Source organism: Heteronotia binoei, chromosome 15, assembly GCF_032191835.1.
Source record: "Heteronotia binoei isolate CCM8104 ecotype False Entrance Well chromosome 15, APGP_CSIRO_Hbin_v1, whole genome shotgun sequence".
Taxonomy (NCBI): Eukaryota; Metazoa; Chordata; class Lepidosauria; order Squamata; family Gekkonidae; genus Heteronotia; species Heteronotia binoei.
In genome coordinates this window covers 53,237,975-53,260,078 of record NC_083237.1, presented here as the reverse complement: position 1 = coordinate 53,260,078, position 22,104 = coordinate 53,237,975, and the positions used below count along the sequence as shown (strand labels likewise).

General features: G+C 47.5%; 1 protein-coding gene across 1 annotated transcript in view; it reads right to left on the bottom strand.

The window, feature by feature from the left end:
• Nucleotides 1-22,104, bottom strand: part of MLLT6 (MLLT6, PHD finger containing) — a 135,613-nt gene that overhangs the window by 57,500 nt on the left and 56,009 nt on the right. The window contains exon 8 of the mRNA XM_060255338.1: nucleotides 9,797-9,895. Within this exon, the coding sequence (XP_060111321.1) occupies nucleotides 9,797-9,895 (99 nt within the window). The remainder of the gene's footprint in view (nucleotides 1-9,796; nucleotides 9,896-22,104) is intronic.

Sequence of the window (22,104 nt, the reverse complement as noted above, 5' to 3'; positions counted from 1 at the left end):
TGGGTTAGTACAGTCATGAACATATATATAGATCAGGGCTTTTTTGAGCAAGAATGCACGGGAATACAGTTCCAGCTGACTCGGTGTCAGGGGGTGTGGCCTAATATGCAAATGAGTTCCTGCTGGGCTCTTTCTACCATAAAAGCCCTGCGCAAAACAATGGTGACCTCAGGAAGTGTGGCCTAATATGCAAATGAGTTCCTGCTGGGCTTTTTCTACAAAAGAAGTCCTGGTTATAGATACATGTGTGACTACAGAAAACAATACAGTTATGGATATATGAACGCTCTTTGGATAATTGGCTCGTCATCAATAATGACAAAAGTATTAGGAAAATCAGCAAACCGTTTCTAACCCACAGGTATGAAACAAATTCTTGTACCTGACGCGTGCCTCTTTCAATGCACCTTCCGTGTCTGGTGGGGGAAGGGGTTATTGTCTAGGGCTAGAACGAAATGTTCAACAGCCAGCCCATTCTCGAGAATCCTGGCTGTACTCCCATACTGCAAAATGGGGGGGGGGAGGGAAAAAGAGAGCTCCCTGCCTGCCTGTCTTTTTCTCCCATAGCCTTCCTTCCCACCCGTTTTTCTCCCCAGCTGCAGTTCTGGATGCACGGCTGCCATATTGGGGGAGGGGGAGCTGCAAGGGGGTTTCAACGCTTGCTCCCAGCATTCTTCTCCTATTACCCACAGAAGAACAGCTCAGATTCTGCAACGTGTCCTGGCCACCAAATGTGCAGTTCTGGCCCACCTCCAAGGCTGACCTTTTTTAAACTTTTGCAAACGTTCACAGCGTAAGCCTAGGACTGCCTACTGCTAGGGACTGACAACAGGACACAGATATTCCCATGCCCTGAGTACAGAACGACCCACAAAGACATCACTCCTATCGCTATCAGACAAACAAAGAGTCCTGCAGCGCTTAAAAGAATAGTACATTTATGGTGCCTAAACTTTTGTGACCCTGACCTGGATGGCCCAGGTAGCCTGATCTCATCAGATCTCAGAAGCTAAGAAGGTCAGCCCTGGCTGGTATTTGGATGGGAGACCTCCAAGGAAGTCCAGGGTCACTAAGCAGAGGCAGGCAATGGCAGCCCACTCCTGAATGTCTCTTGCCTTGAAAACCCTAGAGAGGAAGAGAATGGATTTATACCCCACCCTTCACTTGGGAATCTCTCTTCCTTCCTCTCTCTACATGAGCCACCCTGGGAGGTAGGTGGGGCTGAGAGAGCTCTGACAGAAACTGCTCTGGAGAGGAACAGCTCTGCGAGGACTTGTGACTGACTCAAGGTCACATCAGCAGGTGCAAGTGGAGAAGTGGGGAATCAAACCCAGTCCTCCCAGATAAGAGTCCATGCGCTTAACCACTACACCAAACCGGCTCTCATAATAAGTCAGCTGTGATTTGACAGCGCTTTCCACCACAGTTTAGTGGGTCAACGCTTACAGAATGTCCATGGAGATCTGGATTGCATCTACATGGGTGTTTTCCTTTGTCTTGGGTCTCAAACTCCAGTGCGTCTTTATTTCTGTTTTTTTTTTTAAGAGCTTCGAAATGGTACTGCTGTGAATTCACTGTCTGCCCTCCTTCCATCTTTCCTGAATCTGTTCTGGCACAGGGTTTTGTTGTTGTTAATTTTTATTTTTTGTTGTGGTGGTCAAAGCAGGGGGGATGCTGTGTGGACGAGGAAGTACAGATTGTCCTTGTCTTAACCACACTGTTCCCCTCGTTCTCTCTAAATTCCTCCTTGCAGACTGCTCTAAAGAGACCGCATCTAAAGGGGCCAAATTCTGTGCCGAGGCTTTGTCCATAAAAAAGCAGATCTTCCAAACCATTTAATAACTTCTATGTATAATTAACGTGTCAGGCTATGAATTTTAATCTTTGTATGTTATCTTGACATCTGTATGTGAACTCCGCTGTTAAAAGTGTTGTTGGCCTTTCAATTGTAATAAATGTTCAGGGCTTTTTTCGTAGGAAAAAACCAGCAGGAACTCATTTGCATATTAGGCCACACACCCTGGTATCACCATTGTTTCACACTGTGCTTTTTTTGTAGAAAAAGCCCAGCAGGAACTCATTTGCACATTTGGTGGTGGAACTGTGTCCCTGCTCAAAAATAATAGATTTTATTTATACCCTTTAAATGTTAGAGCCTTTAAATGTTTTATGTTGATCTACATCATCACCACCTTCTCCGCTACAGGCTACAATAGGGTTGCCAGCCTCCAGGTGGGTGACTGGAGAGAAACCCAATGTTTCTGTGAAACCCAGCCTCAAATAAATTAATATCACCAAAAATATGCAAATATACCAATTAAAATATCACACTCTCATCAAATTACACATTCATAAACATACCCTAACAAAGCAGAACAATAACAGAGGACTTTGGTGTAAATAATTAAGAGTCCCAAGTCAATGTCCAGTTTTCAATCGCCTGGCCTCAAGTTCGTAGAATTTCAAAACGTGCAGCATTCCACAGCCTTGAAAACAGTTTTACAATCTTGATAGCCTTTACAGCAACGAGGCAGTACTTTTAATCCCTCATTTCATTTTCACTTTATTGAGCTTCTAACAACTCATTCAGGGTATGGTAAGATCCCCATTTTTGATGCGCATCCATTCTACGAAGTCTTGCCTGGAAGTCTCCAGGTGGGGCCTGGAGATCTCTCACTTTTCCAACTGATCTACAGCTGGCAGAGATCACCTCCCCTGGAGAAAATGGCTGCTTGGAAGAGTGGACTCTAGGGCACTGTCCCATGCTGAGGCCCCTCCCTTCCCCAAACCCCATCCTCCTCCAGAGCCACCCCCGAAGTCTCCAGGTATTTTCCAGCACAGACCTGGCAACCCTAGGCTACAGCAGTGCGTAACTGACTGATTAAGGGTGGGTGAGTGAACCCCTCTGGTGTCCCTGTTAAGAGAGACTGGCACAGGGAACGTGCAAGAAAACCTGCATTCTGCTACAACCGCCTCTGCCTTCTTGACAGCAACGAGAGCCATACGGCGTGTTCACTGCGCAAAAGCAACCTTGAAGGTTTCTGGATTGCAACAAAAACAAAGGTTTCCAAGGGAGACTCTGCTGGGAAGCTGCTGAGATGAAATTCTTGTGCAAGTTTGACACAACCCCACTCAATAAGAGCTGGGAGCAGAAACTATTTGCTACCCTTTAGGTGTTGCTGTACGCTATTCAACTTCCTTAGCCTATTCACTGGATCTTTTCTGACAGGATCTCGGTTGTAACTGACAGAATAATCTCCTATATTGCTTTGGCCTCTCTCTGTAAAACAAACACCCACCCTCTCCTTTTGTGTGCACACACACACAGATCTACCCATGAAGTTATCACTTCATGCCACAATTAGTGCGCTCCAGAACTCTCAACTGTTTGGGCGGCAACAGGCACAATTTAGCACAGACAGGTGACTGACAACATGGGTGCTGGATTGGACCCATCAGAACAACCATTTTTGTAGTCTGATATAATCTTCGGGTCACACAGTACAAATACAAGGTTGGGTCTAGAACAAAGTCGGAGTCCAGCAGCACCTTTAAGACCAACAAAGTTTTATTATTGAGAATGTAAGACCGATTTCCCACTCACCATATGCCAATCTCACGCTCCTCTTTTCAGTGGGGCGTCCTTCCGATTTCACGCTATCTGCTCTGGGGCTGCAAGTAACGTTGGCATTTTTGCGCGGCAAAAAGAAACTGGTTTTTAAAGGTTTCTCTTTGCTGCGTGAAAATGCCGATGAATCGGAAGGAAGCCCCGCTGAGAAGAGGAACGTGGCAGCGGTGTAAAGTGAGTGGGAAATCGGCTTAAGCTTACATTCTCAATAAAACTTTGTTGGTCTTAAAGGTGTTACTGGACTCCAGCTTTGTTTCAGACCAACACAGCTGCCCACCTATCTACACAGGGTTGGATCTAGCCAGCTTCTCTCCACCACCCACCAAAGCTGCTCAGTTCCTCTCCATACCACAGTCCCATCCCATATGACTTCCGTCCATACCCTGTGTCAGCAAAGAGGAAGAAGATATTGGATTTATATCCCATCCTTCACTCTGAATCTCAGTCTCAGAGTGGCTTTCAATCTCCTTTACCTTCCCCCACCTCAGTTCCCTTGGAGAAAGTGGATGTTCCCTTGTCCTCCCCAGACCCCAAATCTCCAGGAGTTTCCCATCGGGGATCTGGCAACCCTACCTCTCCCATACCCTGCTGGTGGCCGGGAGAACATGGCAACCCCAGTTATCACCTCAAAATAACCTTGCAAATTCTGCTAACCAGCCTCCACAAAGGAATGAAAGGGAAAAGGCCTTTTCTCCAAACTAGCCACGATGGATGTTTACCTCACAGATCGAGATGTTCACTGAGCCCTTTCACTCATTCGTAAGAATCAAGAGGTTGTGAGCTTGCCAAAGATTGTGATAGCAACTGGCTGAAACTGCCCCCCATCCCCCATCCCTCCACGTGGGTGTTTCCTTATCCAGGGCAAGTGGCTTTTTAAACTGAACCACGTTAAACAGATGCACATTCGAAATGGGGGAGGGGGAATCAAACAGGCAATTAGGCCTCTCCTGGACAAAGTCTCAGGGCAAAGCATCACCTCAAACCAAACCATAACATTATACATTTGCACTAAGAACGGGCTAAATCCAATTAAAATAATCCAGTTTAATTAACCTGGATAAAATGGCTGAGCAGATGGCTGCCCCCACCCCACCCCCCAGTAACCGTGCAAACAGGATAACTGAGTGAATTGCAAGGAATGAGGCAGGTAAATCGTAAACTCTATCCCCTCAGGTCCTACTTACAGTTTTCTGGCTGTAGCTTGTACACTCCCGGCACCTCTGCAGGCACAAACCAATGAGAGCCAGCATCCAAACTCCTGCTACAGATTTCCCCTGCTTGTGGCCCTCCTTTGGTGCAAGGGAACGGAACTTCACACCTGTTACTACCCCGTATCATGTAGCCCATAACCAGGGCTGCCACCTGCAGAGCTCCAAAACGAGGAACAGACTAGACGACTGTAAGAAAATGACGTCTTTTGTATGTCAAAATGTTGGGTCAGGTCCAGCTAGCTTTTTAACTGAACTTTGACCAGGTCCCTTGCCCTTATTACATGCCCGTCCCACGTGGCTTTTGCCCGCGCAAGTCCTGCCATTCCCGACGTGCCACTTCTGGGTGGGCAGAGGGGAGCCTCCCCCCTCCTTCCTTTTTCACCAGCAGAAAAGGGGGTTGGATCCAGCCCCACTAACAAGAGTTGATTTGAATACAATGGTAGGAACATCACAGAAATGACACTCTGGACAAAACAGGCGACAAGGAGAACAAACACAGATTGCTGAAGGTTGTTCTGCTCAGCTTCATTACATGCTGTTCCCTTGAAGACGCTGAAAGCAATACTAAACCGGTCGACTCAGGCATATTTTCTTCCACAGGGCTTCCTCCCAGGAAATCATTCTTTGGATTGCAGCAGCAGACACCTCAGGGGAACTTCCTCTGGGTCAGGAAATTCCTGGAGATTTGGGGTGGGGAACCAGGGGGAAGCGAGGTTTGGGGAGGGGAGGGAACTCAATGCCATAGAGACCATTTTCTATTGCAGTTGTTTTCTCCAGAGGAACTAATCTCTATTGCCTGGATCGGGGTGGCCAAACTGCAACTTGGGAGCCACATGTGGTTCTTTCACACCTTCTAGGGGAGGGACGGAGGCTCAGTGGTAGAGCATCTGCTTGGGAAGCAGAAGGTCCCAGGTTCAATCCCTGGTATCTCCAAAAAAGGGTCCAGGCAAATAGGTAGGTGTGAAAAACCTCAGCTTGAGACCCTGGAGAGCTGCTGCCAGTCTGAGAAGACAATACTGACTTTGATGGACCAAGGGTCTGATTCAGTATAAGGCAGCTTCATATGTTCACATATGTTCACCGTGCCCCATTGGCCAGCTTGGAGAAGGCATTTCTCTCTTTAAATCACTTCTCCAAGCCAAGCCAGCTGGCAGTTTGGAGAATGCATTTAAAGTTAAAAGTTGCTCTCTTTCCCCCTCTCCCTCCTCCCACCCCCATATTCCTTCCTTCCTTCCTGTCTTGCAGCTCTCAAACATCTGACATTTATTATATGTGGCTCTTACGTTAAAGCAAGTTTGGCCGCCCCTGGTCTGGATATCAGTTGTAATTCTGGGAGATCTCCAAGTCGACAGCCTTTCACAGGTCAGCAGCAGGAGAAGGGAGAGTCCCCCACCTCAAACAGTGACTGCTGCAGCTGTTTCCTCATGTCTCCCACAAGTCCCTACTTTGTTTACCACTTCTATTCCCCAACAGGTGCTAGCAGTAATTCTGACGGGGAAGCTTCAGACATTCTGCCACTCCGCTGATGCCATGTCAGCCCAACGCCACGCCGGCGTAACCCTGTCCCCTGCAACACAGAAAGTATCGCCCCAGTCCTTGGTGACGATGACAGTCAGCCTGCCCTGCCCTGATCTTCATACTGCTGGCCAAACAGCTCTGATGCCAACTGCCCAGTACAGATACATTTCCCAAGGACACAAGGGGAAATACAGATTCAGGGGTTCTCTTAGGGCCCTGACTACACTGCGATTGGTGTACTCTCTGCACCCTGCAGTACAGTTATTTCTGCAAATGTTTTCTCTCTGCCAGGCATGGGTTTTTTCGTAGCAGGAACTCCTCTGCATATTAGGCCACGCACCCCTGATGTAGCCAATCCTCCTGGAGCTTACAGTAGGCCCTGTAAGAAGAGTCTTGTATGCTCTTGGAGGATTGGCTACATCAGGGGTGTGTGGCCTAATATGCAAAGGAGTTCCTGCTACAAAAAAAACCCTGCCTGGCAGAGAAAAAAAATCTGCAGGGTGCAGAGAGTACAGCAATTGCAATACTCGTACCCGGGAGCACGCACAACCCTTGAGCTTCCCAATGCGCATGGTCTCCATGTTGTGTTAACAGGGGCAATATACCAAGCACATATAACTTACATATAGAGCACATATGTAGCAAATATTACTAATAGATGTTTCAGGGCTCATGTTCATATATACCAGGGCTATATGCGCCCCAGTCACACAATACAGTGACTACGCATATTAGGAGGATCCCAGACAGCATACAGTCCAATTATTTTGCCAATGGATCCTAAGTTTGCATTCTTAACCGCTGCCTATCAGCTATACGTAGTTTTGCTCACTGTACCCCATTCCTTCATCTGAAGAAGTATGCATACATACGAAAACTTACATTCTGAATGAAACTTTGTTGGTTTTAAAGGTGCTACTGGACTCCCACTTTGTTCTATTGCTTCAGACCAACACAGCTGCCCACCTGGATTTAGTCCCATTATATGTGGTTAGCAGGCTCCTGTTTGTAACATTCAAAAAGGACTATGGTTTTTTTTTTAAAAACCTACAAGACCTGTTTCTCCACAAAGTAAGACAGTGCGCTGTGCTAAGAAGAACAATGCCTTTCTCAAATTGCTTCCAAATTCTCTTACAAGCTATTGTGTGTCCCCAGTCTACTGTGCTAAACCAATGAGAGAGAACAACAACAACAAAACATGCAATCCAAAGGCCTCTTACTGAAGCAAATGGCTGCAAATGCTGCAAGAACAACATACTGAAGTTTTTTCCTGCAGAAATCTGCCGCCTGGAGATTTGGAAAACAGAACTGGAATTCTTCCTACGGGCTTTGTGTTTCATTACTGAATCTGATGGGCCAGCCCTGGTGTCGAGAAGTAACCTTAGATTTGGCCCCAGAAAGCAAAACCTGCTTGGATTACAAGTGGGTTGCCGAGAGAGCGAGAGAGAGAGAGAGAGAGAGAGAGAGAGAGAGAGAGAGAGAGAGAGAGAGGCGTGAAAGCAGAGCTCAGTTATTTATGCTATTAATGGTACAGGAGGCCTCAACTGAAGCCATGTGCCGCAAGAGCGAGCCAGGACCTGCGTCTTAAATCACTCAAGGGTTTATCTCTGAGATTATGTCGTCTGGAGCAGACAGCTGCAATATGGAATTCCCAGGACTCCCAAGTTTGCCAGTGGTGGGGAAGTCTAGGGGTGGGGGGTAGGGAAATGTGAGCAATTAGGCTCTGGAACAAATTGGGGTGGGTAGGGGAAAGACCCACATCCCTTTCTCTCACTCAAACTGTCGCCCATTCTCTTGATTCCACTCTGCAAAAGCAAGCTGCGTGCAAAATCCGCATTCTGCGCTCAGCTAACCCAATTTGTTTGTCGAGAAAAAACTGGATGCTGCGGCTGAGACATCGGGAGGGAGCAAGGAATCGATATGTTCCTTTATTTTGCATAACGCATTTCTGCTTCTAGCAGGTATGGAGAATCACACACAGTACCGAAAACAGCGAACTGCTGAAGAAGTGCGCAGTCTTGCCTCTGCTGCTGCACCACAGATTTTCAAGCTTATTATTACCTTACAATCATGTGGGCTAGAAACTTGGTTTACAAACACACATTTAAAAAAAGACAACAGAACAAAGTTTGTCCAGCAGCACTTCTAAGACCAACGAAGTTTAATTCTGGATATAAGCTTTCCTGTGCATGCACACTTCTTCAGAGTATTTGAAAAAGTATCCCAAGAAGTGTGCATGCACATGAAACGTTATGCCCAGAATTAAACTTTGTTGGTCTTAAAGGTGCCGCTGGACGCAAACTTTGTTCTGTTGCTTCAAACCAACACTGCCACTATCATTAGGGTTTGTAGAATCTTTCGGGCTCAAGTGCCGTGTTCTACTGGAGAAAGTTTTTCTTCCAGACATTTCGTTCTCAGCTGCGGAGAACATCCTTAGTGGCGTTGCAGCCGGAGCAGGCATTCTGACCTTCTTGGCTGCTGTGCATTGAGTGAGGCCAGGGCTGCTGGAGAGCTGCTATTTCTAGGCTGGAGGGGGTGTGGTGAGAGGGCAATTGGTTTGTGAATGTACCCATTGTTTGGTGGGGCTTCCTGGAAGGGTGGTGATAAGGAAACTGGCTGTGGAATGTGACCATTGTTCTGTGTTGATTGCTGGGAGCGTTGGAAGGGGTGCGAAGATAAGGAAGATGGTTTTTGATTGTGCTGATTGTTCTCTGGAATGTGCTGGTTGTTCTGTGACCTTCTGCAATTTGTAGTCTGTAGGGTGTTTTTCAGAGCTGGATACCAAGAATGGTGGATGGAAATGCCTTCTTCCTTTCTGTTAAAGCCTAGAAATAGCAGCTCTCCAGCAGCCCTGGCCTCACTCAATGCACAGCAGTCAAGAAGGTCAGAACGCCTGCTCCGGCTGCAACGCCACTGAGGATGTTCTCCGCAGCTGAGAACGAAACGTCTGGAAGAAAAACTTTCTCCAGTAGAACACAGCACTTGAGCCCGAAAGATTCTACAAACCCTAATGATGATGCCAGCCGTGAAAACCTGAAATCTTTGACTGCCACTATCCACCTGGGAGAAAAAAAGACAATAGTAAGTCATTTATTTTTCAGAAGAGGGAATTCTCTACTGGATACCAAATATCATAATCCTTGGGCAAAACACGGAATATGCATAAAGCTGGCTAACACAGTAAAAGATCTGGTGCAAACATATGCCTGAACCAATGTTCCCTCGAAGCTGTGGAGTCTTGTGAGCAAAAATTCTGCTTTGTGAGCTACTGGCATTAATGTTGTGAGCTACTGCATAAGCGATTGTGCTCTGGGCCCATTTTTCTGAGCTAAGAGAAAAATGTGTGCGCTGGAAGCTAAAAATCTGTGAGCTAGCTCACGCTAACTCAGTTTAGAGGGAACACTGGCCTGAATCCTTTTCACATGTGTCATTTTATTACCTTTTCGGTGGTAACAGGCGCGGAGGTCAGTGTCAGATTGGTAGGTGATTCCGAACGCTTCTTGTGCTTCTGTTTTGGTCTTTCCTTGTCCTTCCGGCTCTATAAAAGGAAAATCGAGAAGTATAGACCAAGGCTTTCCACTTTCAGAGGCAGGTGAAAAAAGGAAGCTGGGGAGAAAAGGCATCCACAGAAGAATACGGTACAGGCTGCCAGACTTGAGGCCAGTTCCTTCTCTCATTCAGCCTTCCCACCCAGTGCATCTGCCTGGAACTATCCCTCCTCCAGCTGCAAGGAACATCTGGCACACAGAACCCTGGCAGAAGACCCTCCCCAATCCATATCACTTTCAGATAAGATAAGCCAGAGAGAATGTTAAAGAAAAGGAATTCTGGAATCCAAGAACATCCAACTGCCTGCTTCTTTGGGTAATTCCTTCCCCTCCTCTGTCAACTTCATCTCCTGGACTTCACTAAAAATCTCTGCATTCAAAGATGGATTTTTTTTTCAGTGTTCGTAACAGCCAAAGATGGCACGGATATGTAAATACAGATTTGCATACATGTTCATTTTGCATGATGGATGAAAGCTGAAGAATGACATCCCTATGACTCTTAGAAGTCCAAACACAACATTTTGCAAGCATCCCCTCTGAAGTTACAAGGACTTAGAAACCTGGGGTTGCTTTTGCTCCTTGGAACAGATTTTCAACATGCCACCATCTATGCCCCATTATCAGAGGTCTGCGGTTCTGCAATATCCTTAAAACACAAAAGCCCTGTTGAAAATGCAGGTTGTGTGTGGAAAGACTGGACATGCATAATCTTAGGGCTTTGGGGGTAGAAAATGCCCAACAGGAACTCATTTGCATATTAGGCCACACCCCCTGATGTCACCACTATTTCACACAGGGCTTTTTGTAAAAAAAAACCTAGCAGGAATTTATTTGCATATTAGGCCATACCCCCTGACACCAAGCCAGCCAGAACCTCGTTCCTGTGTGTTACTGCTCAAAAAAAAAAAAAAAAGCCCTGATCTTGATAATTCACGTTCTGGTGTAGCTCGTTTGTAACCTGTTAGGAAGACACCCCCTCTTTCCCACCGCCATGTTTTCAGCCATTCATTTCAGCTCCTCTCTCTTCTGACTCACCACAGACAGCTATGACTTAATGAAGGATATTTAGTATTGAGAACCCAATAATATTTCCTTATTTGATTCTTCTGTCAGGTTCTCCTTATTCCCTGCACAAGACACTCCATCTTTGGATACCTGTGTTGCTTCTGCAGTAATACCTAATGGGGGCATGAGTTAAGTCTGCTATTTAAATATTATCCAGCACCAACAAGGGTGCTCTGACACAGTCCCTTTTCACAGCCTACATCAGATTGATGTAACGATGCTATGCAACTTATCTTTGGTTATTTGTTTGCCTTCCCACTCCCAATATTACACCATACATTCATTGGGTTGTGGAATTTAAAAGAAAATAAGGGAAGGAAGGAAGGAAGGAAGGAAGGAAGGAAGGAAGGAAGGAAGGAAGGAAGGAAGGAAGGAAGGAAGGAAGGAAGGAAGGAAGGAAGGAAGGAAGGAAGGAAGGAAGGAAGGAAGGAAGGAAATAGATGGGGAGGGACAGGTGGAAAGAAAGCACCAAGCCGCCAGCTGACTTGGCTTGGGGAAGTAATTTAAAGAGAGAAATGCCTTCTCCAAACTGGCCAATGGGGCGGTGAGGGCTTTGAGAGCTGCACTACATGTGTGAAAGAGTCACATGTGGCTCCCAAGCCACAATTTGATTACCCGTGTGCTGGAAAAATTTCTGTTAACCTGTAAAGTGCCACTGGACTTCTGTATTATTTTGCCTCTATAGCCTAAAATGGTTACCCCTCTGGGATGCAAAAAAGAAAAAGCGTTGACCCAAAGCTGCCCAGCTGCCTTCATATGGAGGGGTGGGGAATCAAACCTGGTTCTCCAGATTAGAGTCCACTGCTCTTAACTACTATACCAGAAAGTGTTACTGCTACTGCTACCGTTACATGAAAGCCACCTTCATAAGCAATATGAAAAGGGCATTTGTTTAAAAATCTAGTCCTTAAGGTCAGGATTGTGAGTATGCCACAATTCAGGAGGAACAGAAAGGAAAAAAGTAACAAATGGGATATAGAATACAGTGTTCTAGGAATCTCGACTTTATTTTAAAGCACGTTTCTAGTCCTTAAGATGAAAATAAAGCAAAAAAATTGCGTAGGCAATCCTTGCCAAAATCTTAGCAGCCAGAATCTCACAAAATAAGCTTGTTGTGGATGGGGCATTGCAGGTTCTTGCCCTTCCCATAACTCACTGAAGCCAAATGAATTCTGCAGAATAGCAAAAGCTACAGAATGCATTTCTCAAGGCAAGAGAATTCACTCAGATCCCATCAATTCTACAGATTGCAGAAGCCAGCTTTTGCTGGCAAAGAATTTGGACAGCTCAGTCTACATTTTTAGTGCAGACCCCACACAGCTGAGCCTGGGCCCCTAGAAAAATGCCTGATGGAAGACACTGAAAACCAGAAAGGGGGTTGAGCAGGATTCTGATGGTCGTAAATGTTGCAGATTTCTTTGCACCTTCTCTCAACCAGCAAAATTATTTTGGTAAATCAAGCCAACAGATTCAAAGATGATTACTTTACCTAACTGACATGGACCACAGAAGTTGCCTTCTCTAGGCACAGAAACCTTGATTTTGTTTTGTTAGAGAAAACTCTTTTCTATAAAGTGGTACAAGGAAGATCATTTAATGTAAAGCAAGAAATGTGCAACAATTCAAACCAATCATAAAAATAATGCATAAGGCCTGAAGCTGGAACTCTTCCTAGAAGCTAAAATGACCAAATGGATGCTACTGTTTTTATGTGTTGATTGATATATCCACAATAAAACAATAAAAACAATTACAGTAAGATCAATTAAAATTAACAATTACACTTTAACAGATTTTAAAAACAGTTTTGGTGCTAAGTTCCATACCATGATGTTAAGCAGGTCTGTACTTTAGTTGAAGGCCATTCGAAAAAAGTGTTGTTTTACAAGCCTTGCGGAATTGGGCAAGGTCCCGCAAGGCTCTAACATCATCAGGGAGTTGGTTCCACCAGTGGGGGGCAGCAATAGAGAAGGCTCGTTCTCAGGTAGCCTTCAATCTCGCCTCCCTCGGCCCGGGGATTTCTAATAGATTTTGTGATCCAGATCTCAGTACCCTCTGGGGAATATGTGGGGAGAGACGGTCCCTAAGGTAGACAGGACCTCGGCCATATAGGGCTTTAAAGGTAATAACCAGCACCTTGTAGCGAATCCGGAATACTACTGGCAGCCAGTGCAGTTTCCGCAGCCCCGGCTGCACATGACCCTGAATAGAGAGACCCGGTAACAGCCTGGCTGCAGCATTCTGCACCAGCTGCAGCTTCCGGATTCGAGACACGGGCAGCCCCATGTAGAGGGCATTACAGTAGTCTAGTCTCAAGGTGACCGTAGCATTAATCACTGTTGCTAAGTCGCTGTGCTCTAGGAAGGGTGCCAGCTGTCGTGCCCGCCTAAGATGGAAAAAGGCGGATCTCGCAGTGGCTGCTCTCTGGGCCTCCATGTGGGCTCCAGTAGCACTCCAAAGCTCTTGACTTTAGGCGCCGATATCAGTGGCGCCCCATCAAAGGCTGGTAAAGAGATTTCCCTTCCCAGGCCACCATGACTCAGACAAAGGACTTCTGTTTTCGTTGGGTCCAGCTTCAGACAACTCAGCCTGAGCCACCCTGCCACGGCTTGTAACGCCGGGCCCAGTTTTTCTGGGGCGGAGGCAGGCTATCCATCCATCAACAGATAAAGCTGAGTGTCATCTGCATACTGATGGCAACCCAGCCCGAATCTTCTGACAATCTGGGCAAGGGGGTGCACGTAGATATTAAACAACATCGGGAAAAGCACCGCCCCCTGAGGCACCCCACAATTAAGTGGATGCCTCTGGGATGATCGTCCCCGATCACAGAGAAAGGAGGAAAGCCATTGTAAGGCTAACCCCTGAATCCCCACATCGGCGAGGCGGTGAACCAGCAACTGATGGTCGACCACGTCGAACGCCGCCGACAGGTCCAACAACAATAGCACTGCTGACCCACCTCGATCCAGTTGTCGCTGGAGATCATCTACCAAGGCGACCAGCACCGTCTCCGTCCCATGGCCCGAGGCGAAAGCCGGACTGGTGTGGGTCTAGGACTCCAGGAAACTCTGCAACTGTAACGCTACTGCCCTCTCGATAATTTTACCCCAAAAGGGTAAATTTGAGACCGGCCGATAATGCGCCAATTCGGCCGGGTCTAATGTTGGTTTTTTCAAGAGGGGATGGACTATCGCCTCTTTAAGAGGTGTTGGAAAATGCCCATCCGAGAGGGACCTATTTACGATATCCCGTACAGGTCATGAGATGGATTGACTCAATATGATGTTCAAGAAGCCACACTATGATGTTCTGGAGGTACGAATAAGGAGAATTTAAAAAGAAAACAGACCCTCGTGAATAACGACTTTACAAACACCAAGCTAAAAGCAGTGGTAGTTCTAACATTTCACTGACTTTTGTACTATTACTTATACATCGTATAACCTGTGTTCCCTCTGAGCCCAGTTAGAGTGAGCTAGCTCACAGTTTTTTAGCCTCTGGCTCATACATTTTTGTCTTAACTCAGAAACAATGGCCCCAGCGCAAACTAATTTATGCAGTAGCTCCAAACTTTAATGCCAGCTGCTCACAGAATTTTTGCTCACAAGACTCCACAGCTTAGAGGGAGCGATGATTTCACAACCTCTATCTGTTTGGCTGACTACCTTATGCATCCCACATTAACATAACATTTTCTGGATGACTAGTCATGTTGGCCACACCCCAAACCACAAAAGGCTCACTCGTTCATTGTGACAGAAGCTTCTGTGGCAACCAGAGGTCAGTTCATCAGATGTTGTGAAGTATCAGTAGCTGACAGAGAACAGATTTCCTAATTTCCCATCCCTTGAGAACTTTTATTTTTTTTATTTTGGGTGGGGGGGTATAGAGGGGTTTACTCTTATGAACCCACATGGTTGAGAAGAGGCACCTGGTTGCCAAAGTTGCCAAGTTTCTGTTCCAGGTGAGGCCTGGAGATCTCCCAGAATTACGACTGATCTCCAGCCTACATAGATCAGTTCCCCTGGAGGAAATGGCTGCTCTGAATGCCATAGACTCTATGGCATTATAACCTGTTCTAGTCCCTCCCCTCCCCAGGCTCCCCTCCCCCAATCTCCAGGTCTTTCCTCACCCAGAGCTGGCAACCAGCTACTCATCTGTTGCCATGTCATGTCTAGAGAAACACAGCTGCTGGGTTCTCTTGGTTGGACTTCCCCTGTCCTAGAAAATGGTAGTGGATCTCATTCAGGGTGGAAACTGAGGGCCAGTGGTGGCACCTCGGCTGGGATCGGGGAGAATTTTTAAAAAGTCAGTTCCTGCACAAGTGAACCCCTGGGGACTCTCCTTACTTGCCCCGCACTTCTCTTCCTGCTTCTCTCTGCCAGCCTCCAACCTTGCTCGCGCTCAAATAGCTGGTTCCAAGCAGAGCATGCAAAATGGACATTTTATTATTATGGAGCAGGCGAACCCGGGCATTGTCGTATTGTAGTTTTTTTTTTTACACTCGAGACGCCCAGGCTCGAATTGCTTCATTGGTGGCCGGTGGCCAGTCCTTTCTCTCTTCTCTAGTGTCAGGACGCCAAGGGACTCGCACCGAAACGGAATCAGCTGCTCTGGTCTCCCAGCTGATCTCTCCCCCTCGCGGCTCCTCGACGCCCACCTTCCCTAGCCCGGCTCCCCCCACCCAAACTATACCAGAAACATTACTTTGTTTGCATTGCATTGCCCTGCCTGCAAAAGAGTTCCAAAGCCCCCTGCTGCCATGAGCCAAGCAGCGGATTTAAAGTCCGCTTGGACGAAAGAAGAAAGGGGGGGGGGGCGTTGTCTGACCTTCTTCCAAGTCCCACTCCCGACCCTCCAAGTAAAAGCCGCCCCCCCTACCTTTCGGACACGCCAAACGCCTTTGCAGCCTCCAGCGCCCTGGGTACGGCCGGTTTGCCCCTCGCCCGGGGGGGGTCGCCCCAGTTCATCGGATGGCCCCAAAGTTCACCGGCAGGAAGAAAGTCTTCCCCCCACCCCGGGCTGGGAGTTCCGCGCGGCTGGGGGGCGGGGGTGGCATCTCCGCAAGGAACGGCCCGGGAGGAGGAGGAGGAGGAGGCAAGGCAAGGCACAGGGAGAGAGAGGGGAGCGCTCGGCTTCCGAGCCAGGAAAGGCGGTGCCCACGCCTGCACACACTAACTTGTCGCTCTCTCCCACGTCAGGCCCAGTGAAATCGGATCCCTCCAGATGCCAGAGAGGGCCTTGCCCGCAAAGAGCCTCCCTTGCAAGCGCTGGGCACGGCAGGGGAAGAAGGGCGAGGAAAGAGGGCGCGCCCGGCCTTTCTGCGAGGAGGGCAGCCAAGGTTTCCTCTCCGCCCCCGGAACCCGGACGGCCTCCGCGGCAACCCTCTGAGCACGTGCAGAATGCCCCGCTGGCTCTTTGGCAGGGGCTCTGAGCATGTGCGAAAGCTCTCTCTCCTTCCAGAGGGACTCTGAGCGTGTGGAAGAGCTCCCAGCCAAGAAGAAGAAGAAGATATTGGATTTATATCCCGCCCTCCACTCTGAAGAGTCTCAGAGCGGCTCACAATCACCTTTACCTTCCTCCCCCACAACAGACACCCTGTGAGGTGGGTGGGGCTAAGAGAGCTCTTACAGCAGCTGCCCTTTCAAGGACAACTTCTGCCAGGGCTATGGCTAACCCAAGGCCATTCCAGCAGGTGCAAGTGGAGGAGTGGGGAATCAAACCCGGTTCTCCCAGATAAGAGTCCAACACTTAACCACTACACCAAACTGGCTCTCATTGACAACCTCCAGGTGATTGACAAATATGGGATAAAAACACGGTGAGGGTGAAAACCTGGAGAAAACCGCGTCAGCCACACTATATTCAATACACCAAAACGACTAGACCAGGGGTGGCCAAACTTGCTTAATGTAAGAGCCACACAGAATAAACGTAAGATATTTGAGAGCCGCAAGACATGAATGTCAGATGTTTGAGAGCCGGAAGGAAGGAAGTTAGTTGGGGGAGGAAGAGGTGGAAAGAAAGCAGCTTTAACTTTAAATGCATTCTCCAAGCAGCCAGCTGGCTTGGCTTGGAGAAACAATTTAAAAAGACAAATGCCTTCTCCAAGCTGGCTAATGGGGTGGTAGGGGCTTCAAGAGCCACACAATAAGTTGTAAGAGTCACATGTGGCTCCCGAGCCTCAGTTTGGCCACCGCTGGACTAGACAATGCTGCCGTAATACGTTGCTTAATAGTACGTTTTAGAAAGAACTGTTTTATACATCAAATGCATACATATATATCTTCATACAGAATTATTAGAACATGAGTATCTTCATACAAAGTCCAACAACTGATATGGATATAGAGTCCACTAACAGACAGGAATAATTACAGGAGAGCCAGTTTGGTGTAGTGGTTAAGTGTGTGGACTCTTATCTGGGAGAACCGGGTTTGATTCCCCACTCCTCCACTTGCACCTGCTAGCATGGCCTTGGGTCAGCCATAGCCCTGGCAGAGGTTGTCCTTGAAAGGGCAGCTGCTGTGAGAGCCCTCTCCAGCCCCACCCACCTCACAGGGTGTCTGTTGTGGGGGAGGAAGGTAAAGGAGATTGTGAGCCGCTCTGAGACTCTTCAGAGTGGAGGGCGGGATATAAATCCAATATCTTCTTCTTCATCTTCATCTACAGAGTCTGTATCTGTATCATTTATCGGACTTTGTGAATGTATAAAGATACTCATGTTCTAATAATTCTGTATGAAGATATGTATAAAATAGTTCTTTATAATAGTTGATGTATAAAATAGTTCTTTATAAAACATATTATTAAGCAACGTATTATGGCAGCATTTAGTCGTTTTGGTGCATTGAATATACTGTAGTTGACGTGGTTTTCTCCAGGTTTTCAACCTCCAGGCGGTGGCGGGAGATGTCCTGGCATGACGACTGGTCTCCAGGAAAGAGAACAGTTCACCTGGGGAAAATGGCTGCTTTGGAAGGTGGAATCTGTGGCATTATGTCCCACTGAAGTCCCTCCCTTCCCCCCAAGCCCTGCCCTCTTCAGGTCCCACCCCCAAAAGATCTGGGTATTTCCCAACCTGAAGCTGGCAAACCTCTCTTTCTCCAAAGTGTCTCTGAGCATGTTCTAAATCCTTCCTCCTCTCTCCAGGTGGTCTCTGAGCATATGCAAAAGCTCTCTGCCTCACTATCATGTGGAAAATGAGAAAACAGAGAGGAAGAAAGTTGATTCCTTTGAACTGAGATGTTGGTGGAGAGTTTGACGGATCCAGCGGACCGTCAAAAAGACAAATGAATGGGTTCTAAATAGTTTTGGAAAATACCTGGACATTTGGGAGAGTGACGTTGGAGAGGGAGCCCAGCAGGTATAAAACCATAAATCCACTTGCTAAAGCAGCCATTTTCTCCAGGGGAACTGATCTCTGTCATTCGAAGATCAATCACAATGCTGGGAAGTTTCCAGTCACTACCTGGAGGTTGGCAACCCAAGTTGTAGCCTGAATTCTCCCTAGCAACTGAAATGACTACATTGAGGCTCTCATACTTTGGTCACATTATGAGAAGACAAAACTCACTAGAAGACAATCATGCCAGGAGAGGTTGAAGGCCGCAGGACAAGAGAAAGACGCAACGTGAGGTGGATTGACTCCGTGAAGGAAGCCACGGCCCTCCGTTTGCCAGACCTGAGCTAGGCTGTTAATGAGAGGACGTTCTGGAGGACATTAATTCATAATGTCAATGTAAATCAAAAGCGACTTGACAGCATTCAACACCCCCCCAATCTCTGAACATTCACAAAACGTACCCCCCCCCCCGCCACACACACACAGAGGGAGGGAGGTCTATGTCATAAAACATATTTAGAGTGTCACTTTTCCCAAGACATAAAAGTGGGCTGGAACCAATCAAGCCTAACGGACTTCCAGTCAGTGAATAACTGCAGCCAAGAGCTTCTGAAAATGGGTAGAAGGAAGGACATGCTCAGTCCCAGGGTGTGCAGAATAAAGGCACTAAAAAACTTGTTAAAAGCTCAATGGCATTTGTTATGTGTGCCGTAGCACCCAGTAGTGTGTCAAACTGGGATCTGGAAGTTCTAGGTTTGAATCCCCACCTTGTCATGGAAACTTATGAGGTGAACACAGGTGCCATCAGGAGGTCGACCAGTGGGACCAGAACTCCAGAAACCCTCCCTGTTGCCCCATAAGCACCAAGAACACAGAGCATCACTGCGCCAGACAGAATGTTCCGTCTGTGCAAGCAGCACCCAGTCGTTACCAACTCAAGGGGCAATGTCACATCAAAATGTTTTCTTGGCAGACTTTTTACGGGGTGGTTTGCCATTCCCTTCCTCAGTTATCTACAAGTTACTTCCAGCAAGCTGGGTACTCATTTTACTGACCTCGGAAGGATGGAAAGCTAAGTCAACCTTGAGCCGGCTACCTGAACCCAGCTTCTGCCAGGATCGAACTTAGGTTGTGAGCAGAGCTTGGACTACAGTACTGCAGCTTACCACTCTGCACCACGGGGCTTCTTATGTTCCACCTATACATTCTGGCCACTGATGGATCTCTGCTCTATATCCAATCCTCACTTGAAGCTGTCTACACTTGTAGCTGCTATCGTTTCCTATGGCTATGAATTCCACATATTCATTACTCTTGATCAATCTATCGTTGGGTGAAGAAGTACTTCCTTTTATCTGTTCTAAACCTACAGCTCCTTGATTTCATTGCATGCCCACCAGTTCTTGTATTGTGAGATGCATAATCTCATGCATAATCTTGTAACCCTCTACCTATCATGTCACTCCTCAATTGTCGTTTTTCCAAGCTAAAGAGCCCCGAGCGCTGTAACTTTTCTTCATAGGGAAGGTACTCCATCCCCTTAATCATTTTCCTTGCCCGTTTCTGTACCTCTTCCAATGCTATAATATCTTGAGTTGCAACGACCAGAACGGAGTACAGCATTCCAAATAAGGCTGCACCATAGATTTATACAGGGGCATTACGATACTGGCTGATTTGTTTTCAATTCAAGGCATCAAAGGTTACGGAGCAGAGCAGCAGGATATAAGCCAGTGGCCTCACCTTTGTCCTGCCCATGCCTCTCTGCGTTTGAGGCATGTGCGAAGGCAGCACCAGGGAACAAGCCAGGCTTAAATCAGGGGTGGAAGGGTTAACCCTCATGGGCTGAGGCTTTGATCCAAACCTGACCCTCACCCCCCAAAGCTGCTATTTGCCTTTTCCAAAAGCCCCTTTTAAAAAGTCTGTTTGCCTTTACAATATTCAGTCATGGTTAGAGTTATCAACGCTGGGAAATACTTGAAGATTTCTTTTTGGGGGGGGGGAGGGGCTGAAAATGGCAGGGTTTGGGGAGGGGGAGGGACCTCGACAAGGTGTAATACCACAGAACCTGCCCCCCCCCCCCGAGCAGCCATTTTCTCCAGGGGAACTGATCCTGTTCATTTGAAGATCTCCAGTTGCCCCCTGGATTCTGGCAACCCTAATTCATGTTGCTCACACAGAGTTATCTAGGTTGAAGCAACACACTGACTCTCTAGGATAGGACATTTCCCCCTGATGCGCTAGTTGTTGATGTGAAGAGATTCAGATGCGGGGGATGGGGGTGAGTGGGGGGTGGGGTGGAATTCAACTATGTGACTCCCCTCCCCTCCATGCAGGATCCTCACAAGTTAACCCCTCAGAGAAGAAATAGGCCACTGTTTCTCAACCTGTGGGTCAGGAGCAAAGTTCCCTCTAAGCTGAGTTAGTGTGAGCAGCTCACAGATTTTAAGCCTCCGGCTCACACATTTTTGTCTGAGCTCAGGAAAAATGGCCTCAGAGCACAACAATTCATGCAGTAACTCACAACTTTAATACCAGTAGCTCACAACCTTAATGCCAGTAGCTCACAAAGTAGAATTTTTGCTCACAAGACTATGCAGCTTAGAGGGAACGTTGGTCAGGAGGGACCCAAAAGTGAGTCATGGGCCAGCCCTTCCTAATGGCCACCTTGCTCTTTTGTATCTTGAAAACCACGACTGGACCCTGGAAACAGTATCTTTCATGTCAAGGTGGAATGGTGCCCCCGCCCACAACCAGCAGAAGAGGTAGAGGATTTGGTTTCAAGGGGGGCTAAAGCTTCCCTGACTGCAGGCGGAGTCATTTTGGAAACCCCACCCACATCTTACATTTTAATAGATAGATTCGATAGATTGATTTAATGTATTGAATTATTTTGATTTCTTTCTGCAGGGGGCAGTGCCCCCCAAGCTCTCCCCTCTCCGGTGGCTACAGGCCCGTTCCATGTCATACATTAGTTGGCACTTTTTCCTTCACTTTGGGAGCCTTTGGGTGCGAAGGCAGGGAGAAGGCAGGGTTTGGGGAGGGAAGGGGCCTCAGCATAGCACAATGCCCTAGAGTCCACCCTCCAAAGCAGCCATTTTCTTCAGGGGAGCTGATCTCTGCCAGCTGGAGATCAGTTGTAAAAGCGGGAGATCTCCAGACCCTGTCTGGAGGCTGGCAACCATGGTCGCAGTTTGCTTAGGGACCACCAAAACTTTGGGCCAGCTTGGATGGGTCACCGTACCAAGTAAATTTGGGCTCGTGAGTCACCATAATGAAAAGATCGGGAACTACTGAACTAGGCAATGATTGTAAACAGTTCCGGGTTTAATCATAGCATCCTAAGCAGAGTTAACACCTTTCTAAGCTGATTTTCTAAGCGCCGCGGTGCAGTGTGGTAATCTGCGGTATTGCAGTCCAAGCTCTGCTCACGACCTGAGTTTGATCCCGGCGGAAGCTGGGTTCAGGTAGCCGACTCAAGGTTGACTCAGCCTTCCATCCTTCCGAGGTCGGTGAAATGAGGACCTAGCTTGCTGGGAGGAAAGTGTAGACGACTGGGGAAGGGAATGACAAACCACGCTGTAAAAAAGTCTGCCATGAAAACGTCGTGATGTGACTGTCGCCCCAGAGTCGGAAACGACTGGCGCTTGCACAGGGGACTACCTTGACCTAAGCTGATTTGACTTCAGTGGACTTCGAAGGATATCACTCTGCTTACGATGGCTGTCTAAATGGTGTTCTGAAGGAAACTGCAGTAGTGAAGCCTTTGATATGGTAACTATT